This window comes from Hemiscyllium ocellatum, chromosome 25, assembly GCF_020745735.1.
Source record: "Hemiscyllium ocellatum isolate sHemOce1 chromosome 25, sHemOce1.pat.X.cur, whole genome shotgun sequence".
NCBI lineage: Eukaryota > Metazoa > Chordata > Chondrichthyes > Orectolobiformes > Hemiscylliidae > Hemiscyllium > Hemiscyllium ocellatum.
In genome coordinates, this window is record NC_083425.1 from 23,261,214 (window position 1) to 23,276,537 (window position 15,324).

General features: G+C 39.3%; 1 protein-coding gene across 6 annotated transcripts in view; it reads right to left on the reverse strand.

The window, feature by feature from the left end:
• The window catches only part of bahcc1b (BAH domain and coiled-coil containing 1b), a 242,676-nt gene that overhangs the window by 180,287 nt on the left and 47,065 nt on the right, over window positions 1-15,324 (reverse strand). For all 6 annotated transcript variants that reach the window (XM_060844917.1, XM_060844921.1, XM_060844920.1 and 3 more), the window contains exon 3: window positions 6,558-6,728. In XM_060844917.1, coding sequence (XP_060700900.1) covers window positions 6,558-6,728 — 171 coding nt within the window. The remainder of the gene's footprint in view (window positions 1-6,557; window positions 6,729-15,324) is intronic.

The window sequence follows — 15,324 nt, forward strand, 5'->3', positions numbered from 1 at the left end:
CTGTAATGATTTATAAAATAGTTTTTCAAGTACACGAGAGAGCCAAGAGAATGCACTTCTGTAAATGAATGTGACATTCTCCAGCAAACTTTATAAATGTAAAGATTTATAGTTTAACTTGTAAATCAGCCCAAGTATGCAGAGATCACTACTTGGCTGGGTATAAATTTCTGATGCTAACCTAAAAGGGGGAGCTGAAGCTTATTAAGAATGACAGCCGATTTCATTAGTTTACTCACATGAATCCTTAGCCAGAGTCTGCTCCTGTGTGACACAGCTACCTCACTACTTCAAGTAATATCCCAGAGTGATGCATAGTCTGTTATTTTAGCATGCAAATTGCCACAAAATCCTTTCCTCACACAATAAATGTAAATGAACACATTTCTCCTTGAAATTGCAAAACAAATCCAGAAGGTCAACACTCCAGAAATGAATTTTCCACAGAGAGAAGGAAGCAATGGTTTCTCACCCAGGCACAACATTACCAGCCTCATGTTTCCACAACACATGAACAGGTTTAAGAATGCTTGGCAGAGAGCTGTTGGTAAACTATTAAAAAGAACCAGGCCACAGATTAGATCAAGTTCCCCTTCTAACTGACAATTGGGAGACTATTAATCAAAGGGGTCCTATAGATGCAGAATAGGACCTGTATCATTTACAAGGAGTCATACTTCTCTAATTCTGTTAAATAGATCATATTTCAGAAAGTCAGTTGGTTTCACAGGAAGTGAGACCTTCTCATCAGTTTGACCAGAAAGATCACGTGATATATTTGTGGCACTGGCCAAGTATCGGGGTTTTGAAACATGGTTATCAGAATCCTCAGCAAAACCCACTAAGAATAACACATAAATAGACATTCACACGTGTACACCTGCATCCATGTACACATAAATACACACACAATAGCAAAGACTGTATTTGGCTGGACAGCAATTTGGTTATATTCTATCATAGAGTAAAAACACATGATCAAATTTAAGACAGCTAGATTTACCAGTCTTCGGAGAGATAAAAAAATCTGTCAGTGATCGCTTTATCATGGGGAAATTGTACAAGGTATGTTAGTGTGAGACCTTTAGCTCAATGAGGACAAAGAAATGAATTGGGCTTTTGTGTTTTAAAAACATTGTCTTCTTCTTCAATGTCTGTCATAGATTGATTATAGATTGTGAGTTAATGTTTTAAAAATGTATGGATTATTGCCTGGAAATGACAAATGTTTAATGTACTCATATCAAATTCCTCTCTACTATCTTACTGAAGGCGTGAACAATATATTTTAAATGAATTAATGCTTCCATTAAAATAGAAGGAAACTTGATACAAGTGTGTTAAGTGGTCGGATGATAAGATCGCTCACAATCATTTTCACGCTTTCTCAAGTGGGAAGAGAAGCTTCAACCCTTCGTATAAAACGGGATTTTGTATCAGCACAAAATTACCGTACATCATGAGAAATGCTATTGACTCACCTGAAATTAAATTTCAACGTTGTTACTGATTTGTCATCCCAGAGGGATCACTGCTGGCTACAAAAATGGGGATCTGGTTCTATAACAGTTGGAGTGTATTCTGTGTCATCGCTGTCTATAAACCCTGAATCACAAAGATCCACAATAAGTGCCCTTTCCACGGTGTTCAATGTCAATTTGTAGTTTTCTTTAATTTAGTTGCTCAAGAAATGTAAAACTTGGTTTGTAAAACTGATGGCACTCATTATTACTTCTGTTTGAATGTAGTCTGAAGAAGTTTTAAACGTTATTAGTCACGCTTCAGAGCAACAATAAATATGTTCCAATGAACTGGTGACTTGAATCATGGTAATGTTAAATTTACTTCTTGGCACTTTGAAAGGATCCTTTCCTGTTTCCATATTAGATATTTAAGTCATTTTCAAAGTTAGTTCACAGCTGCTGTATCAACCCTGGGTAGGTCTGATTTAAGTAAACTTCAGTGAATGAAACAGCTTTACTCTGTCCAATCTAGCCTAACAAATACTAATGGAGCGCATTACAAAATTACTAAGGTATCTTCATTGGACAACCTGACAACAACCCTATTCCATTCTCACCCTTTTATATTTTAAACAGATTTCACTCGTGAGTCAGGTAGAGCACCTCAGCTTAAAGGACTCTGTTAGACAAAGTTTGGCCTAAGGGTAATGGAGGCAAGAGTCAGGCCTACTGGCCCTGAAAGCAAATCCAAAATGGTCATGTGAGCAGTTGATTTCCAGAATGGAGATTATAAAGGCCCGCTTAGTTATCTGACACTGTGTACTAGTTGCTTTAGAAGCTGCCAGATCTGCTCACCCTCACCTCTCTCAGCTTTCCTCTGTGACTCCAGGATTTCAAGTCCTGCCCCATGTACCCCATGCCACCTCTGTAACAACCCAGTGCACCCTTCCGTGCCCCTTTCATAGTCCTCCATGGACGTAATGTCCTCATACATCTTATGTATCTCCATGTTATCTCAGGTCCTCACCCATCCATTCATGACACTCATCGCCCTTTGCTTCATGTCAACGCATGACCACACCCACCTCATTTTCCCACCTCATACCTCTTCTGAATGACAAACCTTCACTCACATGCTACATCATACCCAAGCCAGGTCATGTCCCATGTCTCTGCCAACATTCATGATGCCTCAGAGCCCCATCCCTGTCCACCATCAGCAGACTTCAGGAACCATGCAATGAAGAAAGAAAAATCTAACAATGTAATAGTGTTCTCATTTATATACACTTCATAGTGAAAGAAGCTCATAAAACCATTCAGTTTTAAATCTCAAATGGTTCACATTTTATAGAAAAAAATCTACTCAGAGCCCACATGAAAGATACCTAATCCTTTACTAGCCTCCTCAATCATTGAATCTACCTTTGAACGTAGAACCATCTAGTTCCTGCTTCTTCCCATTCCCTTTGACCCCTTTACACTTAAGAACTATAATCTAATTGCTTTGTGAAGACATTCAATGTTTTGGCCTCAACCACTTTCTGTGACAGAGAATTACATAGTTCCTTTAGCATTCTGTATCTGTCAATGGTTTTGTTAGCATTCTGTGTGTCAAAGAGAGCAGTGGTATCCAAGGCCCCTTCAGAAAGTCTTCAACATCCTTCAACCAGATCTTCAGTGTTATCCCTATTGCCAAATGCCAATCTTCCCCCATTATTGGGATCCCTTCCGATCCCAAACGTTTCTCCAACCTGAGCGGCAGCCTTCCCCAGCTTATCTCAAATATCCCTTCAAATTGTTGGTCTCACCCAACCCCAGATTCCCATCCCACGGTCATCAGGCTGGATCTGAAACTCCCTCTGCATTGCCAGATGCCATGCCCAGCCTCTTTCTATTACTGTTCTCTCTCACACTCTGCCCCCACTGAAGGAAACCTTGCAGTACAATCGTGAGGACCCAGACTTGCCAGCAGCAGGCCTCCATAACCCTAGGTTCTTTGTGTAATTTCAGAGACTTCAGTCCCCTTTGCATACATTTCCTGTTAATATTGCCAATATTTATTGTCACGTCCATGACAATTAGGCTACAGTCCAATACAAAAATTGCATTGTGACATCTGCCTTTACACAGATTTTTCTCCCATGTTGCTGTTTCTCCGTTTATCCCCGGGACAGCTACAGGAAGCCTCTGGCGACATATCAGTGAAAACATTCAATCCATCTGTAAAATGTTATCTCACCACTGAAAGAAGTGTGTGGAGGGGAAAAGAGCTACATTGTTGGAGAAAGTGCATGTAAATAGAAAACAAAGAATGGGAGAAAATACAGGTTTTTCAGATTGAGGGAATAAGGAAACTGCATACATCAGGAATCAGCATTGGACATGTCTTTTCCTTACAATGCATGCAAAAGATTTTGGAATTAGTCACAAGAGGAATTATATTGAAGTTTATTAACAATTGCAAATGAGAGGATATGGAAAACCCTCAGGAAAAATGCAGAGGTTACTGATGGGTTTGAGGAGTGGGCAGATAGGTCCAGTGCAGAAAAACTTAAACCCTGAATATTATTTTTTTTTAAATGAAAGGGTGCTGAGATTTAAGCAAGCAGAAATATATATCTTTAAAGATAAGAACACAAACAGAAAAGATCATAAAAAAGAAACATAGAATGGTGCCTTTAATAGCTTAGGTGCACTGAATATAAAACCAAGGAAGTGATATTAAATGTGTATAAGACATTGATCAAGTTGAAGTACTGCAGTAAAGTCTGGGCATGCATTACTAAGGAACGTATTTGAATTACAAGAAGGTTTACTAGAACTATAAGAGCTTAGGTAAGGAAAAAAGCTTTAAAAACGAAGGCTCATTTCCCAGGGGTGATAAAGACTAAAAGCAGATCACGTTAGAGGTTTGCAAAATGATGAAGGGTTTTGAGAGGTTAAATACCACAGTGAATGACTTTGTTCACTGGTTGGTGAATCACAATCAGAACCTTGGGCTCTGAATTGGAGGATTCCAATTCCAAACACCAACAATGGTCAAACTGGACAAAACAAATTGTTTTTTTGTCAGAATTCCTATTTATTTAAATAATCATTAACAGAAAAATACAGAATAAGTTAAAATAAATGTTTTCTCCCTAAGAATTCTTAAAAATTAAACAATTGGTGACTACACGACAATTCTAAAAAATAAATGAGCAAATATTCACAAAGAAAGAAGGCTATGAGAAAGATCATTGCAGTTAAACAGTTATAATCAGCTCAGCCCTAATGGGTCGAAAGATTTTACTCTGCTTTGCAAATTCTGTTTCCACAATATTTTTGTTTTGTGATCTTAGGCTTTGAAGATTGTGTAATGTTTACAATAATTGATTAAACTAATGGTTATCAATATATTTGCCTATGCCACATGTCACTGAAAGTCAGCCTTAATTAGATACACCAAAACAATATCAACACAAACTACTTCAATGTATAAGGCAATGAAGGAATTCCTTCCATTTATAAACTTATTAATGAAATATATTTCCGCTGATCAAGTGATGATGTCTTTAGCTAACATTGCATTATATAGTACAAGATGGTAGTGTTCAGCACAATTCAAACGCTCAGCAACTATACAAGCATTCATGAATGATGCATATACTTGGCTAAAAGAGGGATACTGAAAGGGATTCAATGATGTGAAACAACTTTAAGAGCTTAACGTACATTGTCTATGTATATTCTCCAATGGCTTGTATTTTTGGAAAATACATTTCCAGTCTTGGAGCTATTCAACATGTCAGCTACAGGTCCACTGGTAACAGTCCCACATTGGAAGATTGAGAGTTCAAATCCCACTCTGGAGACTTGAGCCCAAAAATCTATGCTGACACTATACTGTGGTGCTAGTAAAGTGCTGCATTGGCCGTAGTGCAGCCTTTGGATGAGATATTAAGTCAATGTTTGCTGTCCTGTCTATTGTCTCAAGTAAGCAGTAGAAGGGTTATCCTTAATTTCTTGGTTAATAGCTATTCCCACATTCAATTTAAAAATACATAATATCACATTGCTGTTTGTGAAAGTTTGCTCTGTGCAAATTGGCTTCTGTCTCTCTTGTAACAGGGACTGAATTTCAAAAGGTACTTCATTTAGATTAGACTCCCTACAGGGGAGAAACAGGCCCTTCAGCCCAACAAGTCCACACGAGCCCTCCAAAGAGTATCCACCCAGACCCATTTCCCTCTGACCAATGCACCTTACACAATGGGCAATTTGGCATGGGCAATTCACCTGGCCTACACATCTTTGGACTGTGGGAGGAAATCCACACAGACAGTTACCCAAGGCTGGAATCAAACACGGGTCCCTAGTGCTGTGAGGCAGCAGTGCTAACCACTGAGCCACCATGCTGCCCAAAGCATTTTCTTCTAAAACACTGAGATATTCTGAACTTATGGAAGACTCCACAAGATTCCTTCCTTTATAGGCTCATCTGATCATTATATTACTTTTTTAACATACAAATATACATTAAAGACAGAATTAAAACTTTGAGGAGAGTATCAGACAAGTACATTAAGTTTTAATAATTATTAGCATCAAAAATAGTTTCTAGACTACAGATTTTTTTTAAATCAAAATGATTCCTGAAATAAGTTCTGACTTGGACTTTCTCAGAATTGTTGTGATTATAAAAATAATTATTATTTGTTAAAATATGCATATGAGTACAAGACAATCCAGACTTTGCTGATATCTACACCATGCTAGCTGTATATGCAGTCCCTGGCTCCTTAGACACAGATGTCTGTGCCCATACTGTATCAAGCATCAGTGAGGAAAGCTCTGCACACACAGACCTACAATTCAAAGCACATCACACCACAGTCCGATGAAGAATAATTATTCCAGCTCTGCTGTTTGTGTGTATGTGTAGGGAATCCCACTGAGAATAATACTCGGCTCAAGGCCACCAGATGTCTTACCACCCAGACTTCCACCCAGTCATGTGTACAGAATCACTCCAGCTGAAAGTGGGAGGCTTTATTTAAATTTACAAGATTTACTCAGTCTCTTGGGGTGCTCCCCAACTGTGTTTCTTACCTTCGTGGGAGTGGGAAAACCAGATCTGTGATGTCGCTGAGTGTGGACTTCGAAAGGCGGGCTCCGAGGGGGAAGACGTGGGTCCCGCAGGATGAGCAGGTGCTGACCCCAAGCTGCTGGCTAGGAAACTTCCCATGAACGTGGCTGATGAATTTCCCATCAATGCGTTGCCTGATGGATCCAAAGAAAAGAATAAAATACCGGCAAGGTTAGTTCTGTCTTGCAATTGATCCCAATTTTCCTATATGTTATCCATAGTGAGCGATCTCTATCTTGCTTATGTTGCTAGAATCATAATGAATCTGTTGCAAACACCCCAGGGTACGAATGAGACATTAGGCACAAATAAACTGAGCTTAGAGAGGCTGCTGCCACCTGTAATTATTAACCATTGTGCTTAGTTGTTTATCTTCTTTTCTTTGCGGGCTCTGCAAGCTCCAAAACTAACTCATTCTTTTCCATCTAATCTAGGTCTGTACTTGCATTTAAAATTGCACAGTATTGGGATGGAAGCCAACTCTCAAGGGTCCCACTTGATGTGAGTTTGGGCACTTTCAATCCAGATCTTAGAGCAGCCCACAGCGTAAAACCACCCACAACTTGGCACAAATATGTGTTCTCATCCAGAGTCCAGCAGGATGGTTGGGATTGGAAGGACTTTTTTCTCTGTGGTTGGCGTTAATGCAACATGGGACAGGGAGAAAGGAGCTTTGTTTTGCAGCTGTCTGAGCTAAATCTGAACTGTGGGAGTCCGATGCTGACCCCGAGCGGCAAAATTGGAAATATACTTAATTACTTCACAATGACATCTCTCTCTTTGAGGAACTTAATACATGCATATGGATACAATTAACAGGAGAGATGTACCAGCTAGTGATATAACATCTCAGGAAATATACAGAACCAAAACCATGTGACCAAAACCATTGGTCAGCAAGCTTCGATTCAACGTAAGGGGCTGAAAATCCCTTAGCCTATTCAACAAACCCCAAGAGGACTTCCAGCAGTGTATATATTGGGCACTTAGACTCATACACACACACACACACACACCACATTCAGTTGGGATAATATCTCAAGGATAGATCTGAATTGTTAATTCTGCGTCTCTCTCCAAGGATGCTACCTGACCTGTTGAACGTTTACAACGTTTTCTTGTCTCAATTCAGATTTCCAGCAACTCAGTATCTTGCTGTTACATTATGACTGAGGTTTCAGACTTGCTCTTTTCTCATCACAAAACACATTTAAAAGGTAGATGATTGCATGCATGTGAGAAAGGAGCCCAGCTTTCATTTACATTATCAAAAAATAGTCAGGTCAACTGAATATGGTAAAAATCCACAAACAAAAGAAAGCCGGGAGTAAGTAAAGAGCCTTGACATATATACTGGATGTGCACTGAACTGTTGTCTATTGACCGATCATGGCCAATATTATTGCTGGATCTGAAAAACGTGCATCCAAAATGACCATATCCATGTCTTGGTTTAGTTCACTTGGGAACACTTATGCCTTATTATTAGATTTGTGTTAATTCATGGCTTTATTCACCACTTGAACACATAAACCACTTTGACACTTTGATGAAGACTTGAATAGATGTTGCTTTTTTCGAGGTGTTACCTTCTGAATAACATGCAGAATTAGGGTATGGATAGAATGATAACTGAGCATCATTTGAAGAGGAGCTAGAGAAATCATTCCACTGTGCATCATGGCCAATGAAACAGTTTTCATATTTTAATGCACCGTCGTTATGGGGACAAAACATTTATAAGGCCTTATAAATGCAATGAGACTGACAACCAGTTTACTCTGTTTTGTTGACTTTGGAATAAATGTTGGCTAAAACACCAAGAAAGGTCTACAGCTCTTCTAACATGATAGTATCTTTTACCTCAGTTTAACAACAAGGTAGCACTTCCAGCAATGCATTACCCGTAAGCACTGTTGAGATTCTGTGATCCAAGTGAGGCTTAAATGCATAACCTTACAAGACTGTTCACAGTGACAATATTATCACCTGGCAGACATTACTCTCTTGGTTAGCAACACCAAATCAGATTAACTAGCCATTCATCTCATTACCGTTTTTGGGCCTTGCTGTGTGAAGATTAGCTGTCACATTTTCTTAGCTTATAACAATGACTTCATTTCAGAGTTAATTTATTGGTTGCAAAGCCAATTAGCAATTCGTCAAGATGTGATAACGCGCTGTAAAATTGCATGTCCTTTCTCTGTCCATTGGGAAGAGGATGCACTTTAACAAACACTAACAGCAGGGAGATAACAGGACAAAAACTGAAAGAAAAAAAATTCAACACAAAACAAAAAGATAAAATGTTGGAAATACTCAACAGGACAAGCAGCGTCTACAAAGAAAAACAGTGTTAACATTCCAGGTTGATGTCCCAAGGGTTAATTCTCTACAGGTGGTGCCTAACTCACTGTGAGTTTCCAGCACTCACTGTTTTGATTTCAGATTTCCAACATCTGCAGTGTTTTGCATTTGTTTTAAGGAAAATAAATCGACTTGCAAATAAAAGAGGTCATTTAACCTTGCTGTATAGCAGACACGACATGGTTAATGGATAAAATGAAGTGAAGCTGGTATCATATGTCCTACTTTTGCTGGCATTGTTTCAGCATGGATACACAGGGGAAGAACGTGTTTTGCTTGATTCAGGCGTCCATTCTTCATGTGGCCTCAGGCTAAACTGGTACTCTAAAATACATCAGCCAGTTTTTACAACCATGCAATATTTTAAGAATGTTCGTGGGAAGCATGCCTTGGGTGCCCCCCCTCCCCCCGCAGAACCTCTTTGTATGTAGCATTTGTCAGACAGTATCTGCTCTATCCGATGATGCTGAGTAGGCGCTAACACATGCAGGATACACCAAAAGCTCTTATTGAACAATTTAAGCAATTATCATTTCACTGCGAGACTGGGAGCGATTGTTAATGAGGCAGAGGGTCAGCGGGTACAGGGCATGAAGGAATCCAGCTTTGCCAGTTCGTACACCCATTACAATTTTCCACAGAGCACAGATGCTGGAGACACAGGCACATTCAGCCACTTGTACAGATGCTCACTGTTTCCTAGTACAGTAGTAACACACATCTGCAGTTTGAAGAGACAGCAAGCTGTAGGGATATACATGAAGTGAAGTGAAGCTGGGCTATAGCGAGGCAATTAGAACATTAGTATGAGCCAGAAAACTGAACACTGGCTAGAAATGGAAACCCTTGAGGTGGCTTATTGAAACTGTAGTTGAGAACCCTACTCGTCAGAAGTCCATTCCCTAATGTTACAAGCTCCAATGGCCTCCCCAAAGCAGGGACTGTACAACAACTGGCAAATTGTCAATGAAGGAGTAAAATTATTGGCGCCTGAACAATGTTAATGGTTCCCCCAGGAAGCTCTCGACAAGCTCTCTGATGGAGGAATGCATCAGGGATCCATCCGGACTTGATTTGCCCATGATTTATCCAGCACCACAATTACTTTGCCCACCACCAACTGCCTCACCACTTCAGGAAAATCCAGTCCTCTGAGCTGGCTACTTGCAATGTCCAATTTGTGTTTGTTTATTTCTTTCTTTTATGCTACTGATTTTGTTTGGAGTTATTCCTTCTGCCAGCCTGTTTTCATCTGTCCTGCGTTCACAACCTTTATTGCCTCTCATTTGTTTCAAAGTCCCTTGGAGCTGAAGGTTAAAATGCTTCTAAGTGTCCCTAGCCATCCATGTCCATGGATGCAGTAATCCATTTAATCGGCACAGCATTACTATACTATCTAGATATACCTCATCTCATCATCATCATCTTGGGTTGCCTCTCGGGCTTCTGCTCAAATGAATTGCAGCTTTCCTTGCAGACTGATTATTAGAATCTAAATCTGACGGTTTAGCATTAGATGTTTGGATGCCAGATTCTCAAGCCAATGATTAAATTAGTTATGTTAACTACCACAGCCTTGTCTCTGGCCTGTTAAAATTTCACAATGGACCCTTGGTGAAAATGCACAAAAACAAAATCCAGGAAAAAGGTATCCCAGTGAGATCTTTAAAATGACAATCCTACCTAGTAGCTCATGCTGGTGAAATTGCATGCAAGTGGTTACACAAGATGAGACAGCTTCAATGGAGGAATGCTGCTTCACTCTAACATACTCCCAACATTGGCATAACATTATTTCTGGCTCGATTGGAAACTGTAAAACATCATTCTTGTGACATCCCTCCACCACACTTCATGTAAAGTTCCTAAAGACAGCATTTTAGAACCTGTCTGATAGCTACAAAGTTCAGACATGTAATACCTGCAACCCTTATGAACATGACATTTACAGACACTGGGAAATTTTGCTCCCTTTAGGTTATATGTTGTGGTGCCAAATGCAATTATATTCTATATACTAAAGTGCATTCTTGATTACTCTGAACTTTCTCCAAAGCAATAAATGGGAATGTGAAAAGAAATTAGGCAGATAGTTATCAATATATTTAATCTGCTGATATTGTCTGTGCCTTTTAAAGAGCATTCACTGCTTCCATCTCACTAGAAATATACATAAAATATGGTAGTAATCAAAATCCATGTGATCAATTGCCACTGAATCAAACGTCTTTTAAGTGCATTCAGTCATTATTATATAGTCTAAATGGTGAGTTGAAATGCACTTTATAAAAAATAATTTAACACTTCAAATGTCAATGGTGTGATCACTATTAACCAATGTCATTTTTTTTCTTGGAATACTTATAATGGATGCTTTGACAATATTATCATGTTCAATTCTCAGCTTTTGTTTCTATTCATCACAACACTAATACATTTAGAATTGAGGCTGCACAAATTTGTCATTCATCACCAACTTATTCTTATGCCCTCCTGATTTTGAACTCTTTCAGATTTTATTTTTCTATTTATTAAACGCATTTTCAATCGCTGCCACAAGATCATAACTTAATCTGAAGGGAAGAAATAAAGTGCACATTTTCAGTTTGTGTTTAATTTAGCGATGCAATAGGCTTATTTAAGGTGAGAATATTTATAAACATGTTCCAAGGCATTCACAGGTCCAAACAGATGCTACACGACAAACCATTCCCAACCTTTAAACTATGCCGAGTGGTGCTGAGGTGCACTGTGTTGTGCTGAATAGTAATGGCTGTGTTGTAATGAAAGAGGGTTTTATGTTGAGTCGTAAAATGGTAAACATCATTGCATTTCACAATACATGGTAGCGAGTGGCTGGTCTACCATGTACTAGTAAAGGTCAATGATTTCTACTATTCTTCTGTTTAACATAAAATGCATCTTTTGTTATATTGAATATACATGCATTCTGATAGTTGTTTTTCTGATTAGGTAAGCTCCAAATTAATGTGATTCAGTTGAAGAAACACAGGAACACAGGCAGGTAAAGCATTCAAGTAGAGCTGTCATCTCCTAATGTATAGGGAACATCATTAGGAACATGCATTCTTGCTACTTGTGTCACTTCTCTTTATTTTATTCTACTTATTTTTTTCCTAAGTCAAGACACGCAACATCCCTTACTGCTGGCTATTGAAATGAAAGCAAGAAGCCTAGAAAAACTCTGAACTTCCCATGATCAATGCATTCAGCTAACGTCATTCAAAAGCAGAGCTGATATTTTTCTTGCTTTAAATCTGGTTGTTTCCAATGTTTTGCCAACAAATATCAATAGTTGTGCTTTTATAATTGAAAAAGTAATGTCAACAGGGATTCAGAGAATATAAAAATCCTAAATTTTGGTTGTCGGAAAAGTTTGAATTGAGTTTTTGTGAACATATGGCCAGTCACCAAATGGTAAGAAATAGCCTGCCCAATGTCTCAAAAAATATAAAGGCAATCCCTTCATCACCAAAATACACACATTATGTCAGCACTTGACCACCTGCGGCTGAATAAATATTGTTCGCAAACTTTGCCTCTTTCCCATCCCCATCATCAATCAATCAGTTAACAGGGCCTGAAGCTCATACTTTAAAGACCAGGTCATTAGAAAAGATGCTATTGTTATACACATCAGACTGACCCAGAATTGGATTACCCGAATATTAGATATACACAACTGCAACATGTATCAGGCTCACCCCACTTTTGTACCAAGGCCCTTGGTTATTCCCTAACAAGACAACCAAACATCAGTTTCACATGATGAAAAGAGCCTCGGATTTCCACTATCTCCATATTTGCACAGAGAAGTCAGTGTTTACAATCAGAAGTAGACAGCCTGGCCACTTTTCATCATCCTTTGCACATGTGCAGTGGGTCAGCTTTACATCAGCTGACAGGACCTAGGAGCAGGAGTAATCCATTTGGCCCTTGGAGCAAGTTTCAAAATTCAATACGACCTGAGCTGATCTATTGCTGTCTCACATCCACCTTCTGTCTGTATTCCACAACCCTCCTTTGTCCGTTTAGATTAGATTAGATTACTTACAGTGTGGAAGCAGGCCCTTCGGCCCAACAAGTCCACACCGACCCGACGAAGCGCAACCCATACCCCTACATTTACCCATTACCTAACACTATGGGCAATTTAGCATGGCCAATTCACCTGACCCGCACATCTTTGGATGGTGGGAGGAAAAGGGAGCACCCGGAGGAAACCCACGCAGACATGGGGAGAACATGCAAACTCCACACAGTCAGTCGCCTGAGGCGGGAATTGAACCCGGGTCTCAGGCGCTGTGAGGCAGCAGTGCTAACCACTGTGCCACCGTGCTGCCCACAAAGATGATGGTTAGCATCAAGACTAACCATCATCTTTGCATGCATCAAGCCAGACTCTACAGTTCAGTATCACAAAGGCTATTACTCCCTTACCAGTTACCTGTCTTGTATGGCAATAACAGTTTGCTTCATTTTCAATAGACAACTGTAAGAATGTTATTAAAAGACTGGAGATCACCCAACTGCATCCTTTCTTGACTTCAGGATGCTAATGGTGTGTTCCTTATTCACACCTCACCCTCAGTAATGCAGTTATAAGGAGTCAAAAAACTAAATTGTTATTACTGGAGATCTGAACATCATTAAAGACAAAGAAACCTACAGTACTCAACAGGAAATCTGAGCCGCAATATAACTCTGGAGAGTGGACAGCCAACTGTGTCACTTTGACTTCTTTCTTTAACCCCAACCCTACTGGATAAACAATAGCTCCACCGCAGCACAACATGCAGACAATGATTAGTGCTGTAAGTGGAAAGCACCTTTCAGAAGCATGTTTAATCTTGCTGCTGTTATTTCAAAGCAGTACTTCACAATAGATTCTTTAAAAGATTTATCAAAGATCAGTATTACTTTACTGAGTATAGTGCTGTGGTTTGGAGCACAGCAGCAAAGGGAATCCCCCCTCTGCTATATCAAATGCATACAGTCACTCATCCTTCACTGGGGACTGAAGGCCTTTTCTACAAATAAACAAAGAATATGTCTCAACTCACAGTATAAACAAAAGGAAGGCAAAAAATGGAGCAAATGCTCTACAATGGATTACATGTTACGATACACAGTCAATCCCCGCATTGTTCCAAATGGAGGAAAGCACAAAACTCCTTGGGAACCAGTCGGCAAAACTGGGGGGAGCTCTCTCTTTCGCTTTGCTTATTTAAAAATGTTATTTTTACATGGCAATGCCTGATTCTATATCAAGAATAATTGTATTGGCATTTTCTTTTTGAGTGAAGCAAATCCATTCAAAAAACCCTAATACAAATTTGAAACCATTGAGCGCTACAATTATTTGGATTTATGAGAAACCTTTTCCATATCGCAGCCTAGAGGTAGTCTCTTAACATTACTTATTTTCCCGGCAGTGCAGGTGTCAAATCCTGTGAATTTTGTGCATTTGTACTCACTTAATTGCACAAACTACACCTTTGAACTTGGACGATAAAGAAACAGCAATTATCTGCTATCTGTTTTGTCAGGTATCTGCCGAGAAATGATTGCTCACTATTCAGAGCTCATTTCTATCCAAGAGAACTGACCCCAGCTGTCAGTAATGCTAGGATGATGTCTGCCTTGTGCATGACGCAGAATGTTGCCAGCAAAAAAAGACAGGTGAGCTTTAATCTTTTTTTAAAGGAATTGCCCAACAAGGTAGATTCTTTTTCCTTAGCATCCAAAATACTTAGTTTAGCTGGAGGAGAACTTGAGGAACATTGAGAAATGAAGAGGCCATTTAGTCCCTCCAGTCTGTATCATCTCAGTGCTTGTACTACGCATAACAGATTTGAAGCTACTCGGACAAATTTCACTGACAGAGTAACTTGAGACCAAGAGAAATATTCTTATCAAACACCTAAAGCAGGTCATGTTAAAACAATAAAGTATGATCAAAGTTGATGTGACATGCGGGATGACTTGTTAATAGTTTGAGTCTACTTAAGTATAAGACAGGAAATTGTGGCAGAGTTCTGATTTAAATAGTTCAAGGGTGAAAATTTACCTCTTTGCATTCAAGGGGTTAACAGCCATCAACACAAAGATATAGTTATTCTCCCTCTTCTGGCTGGATTTTAACACAGGTCAAAGCAGAGACAAAGGACACTGTTCACATAACATTTGCACCACTGAGACAGGAAACCACTATTCCATATGTTTGGGTTCAATGTGAATCTATTTCCCAATGGTCAAATGATGGTGTTCACTCCTGGGATGCTCACTACTCCTCGATTCAGTTACTGTGAATAAATATCAGCATTACATGCTTACTTGCTG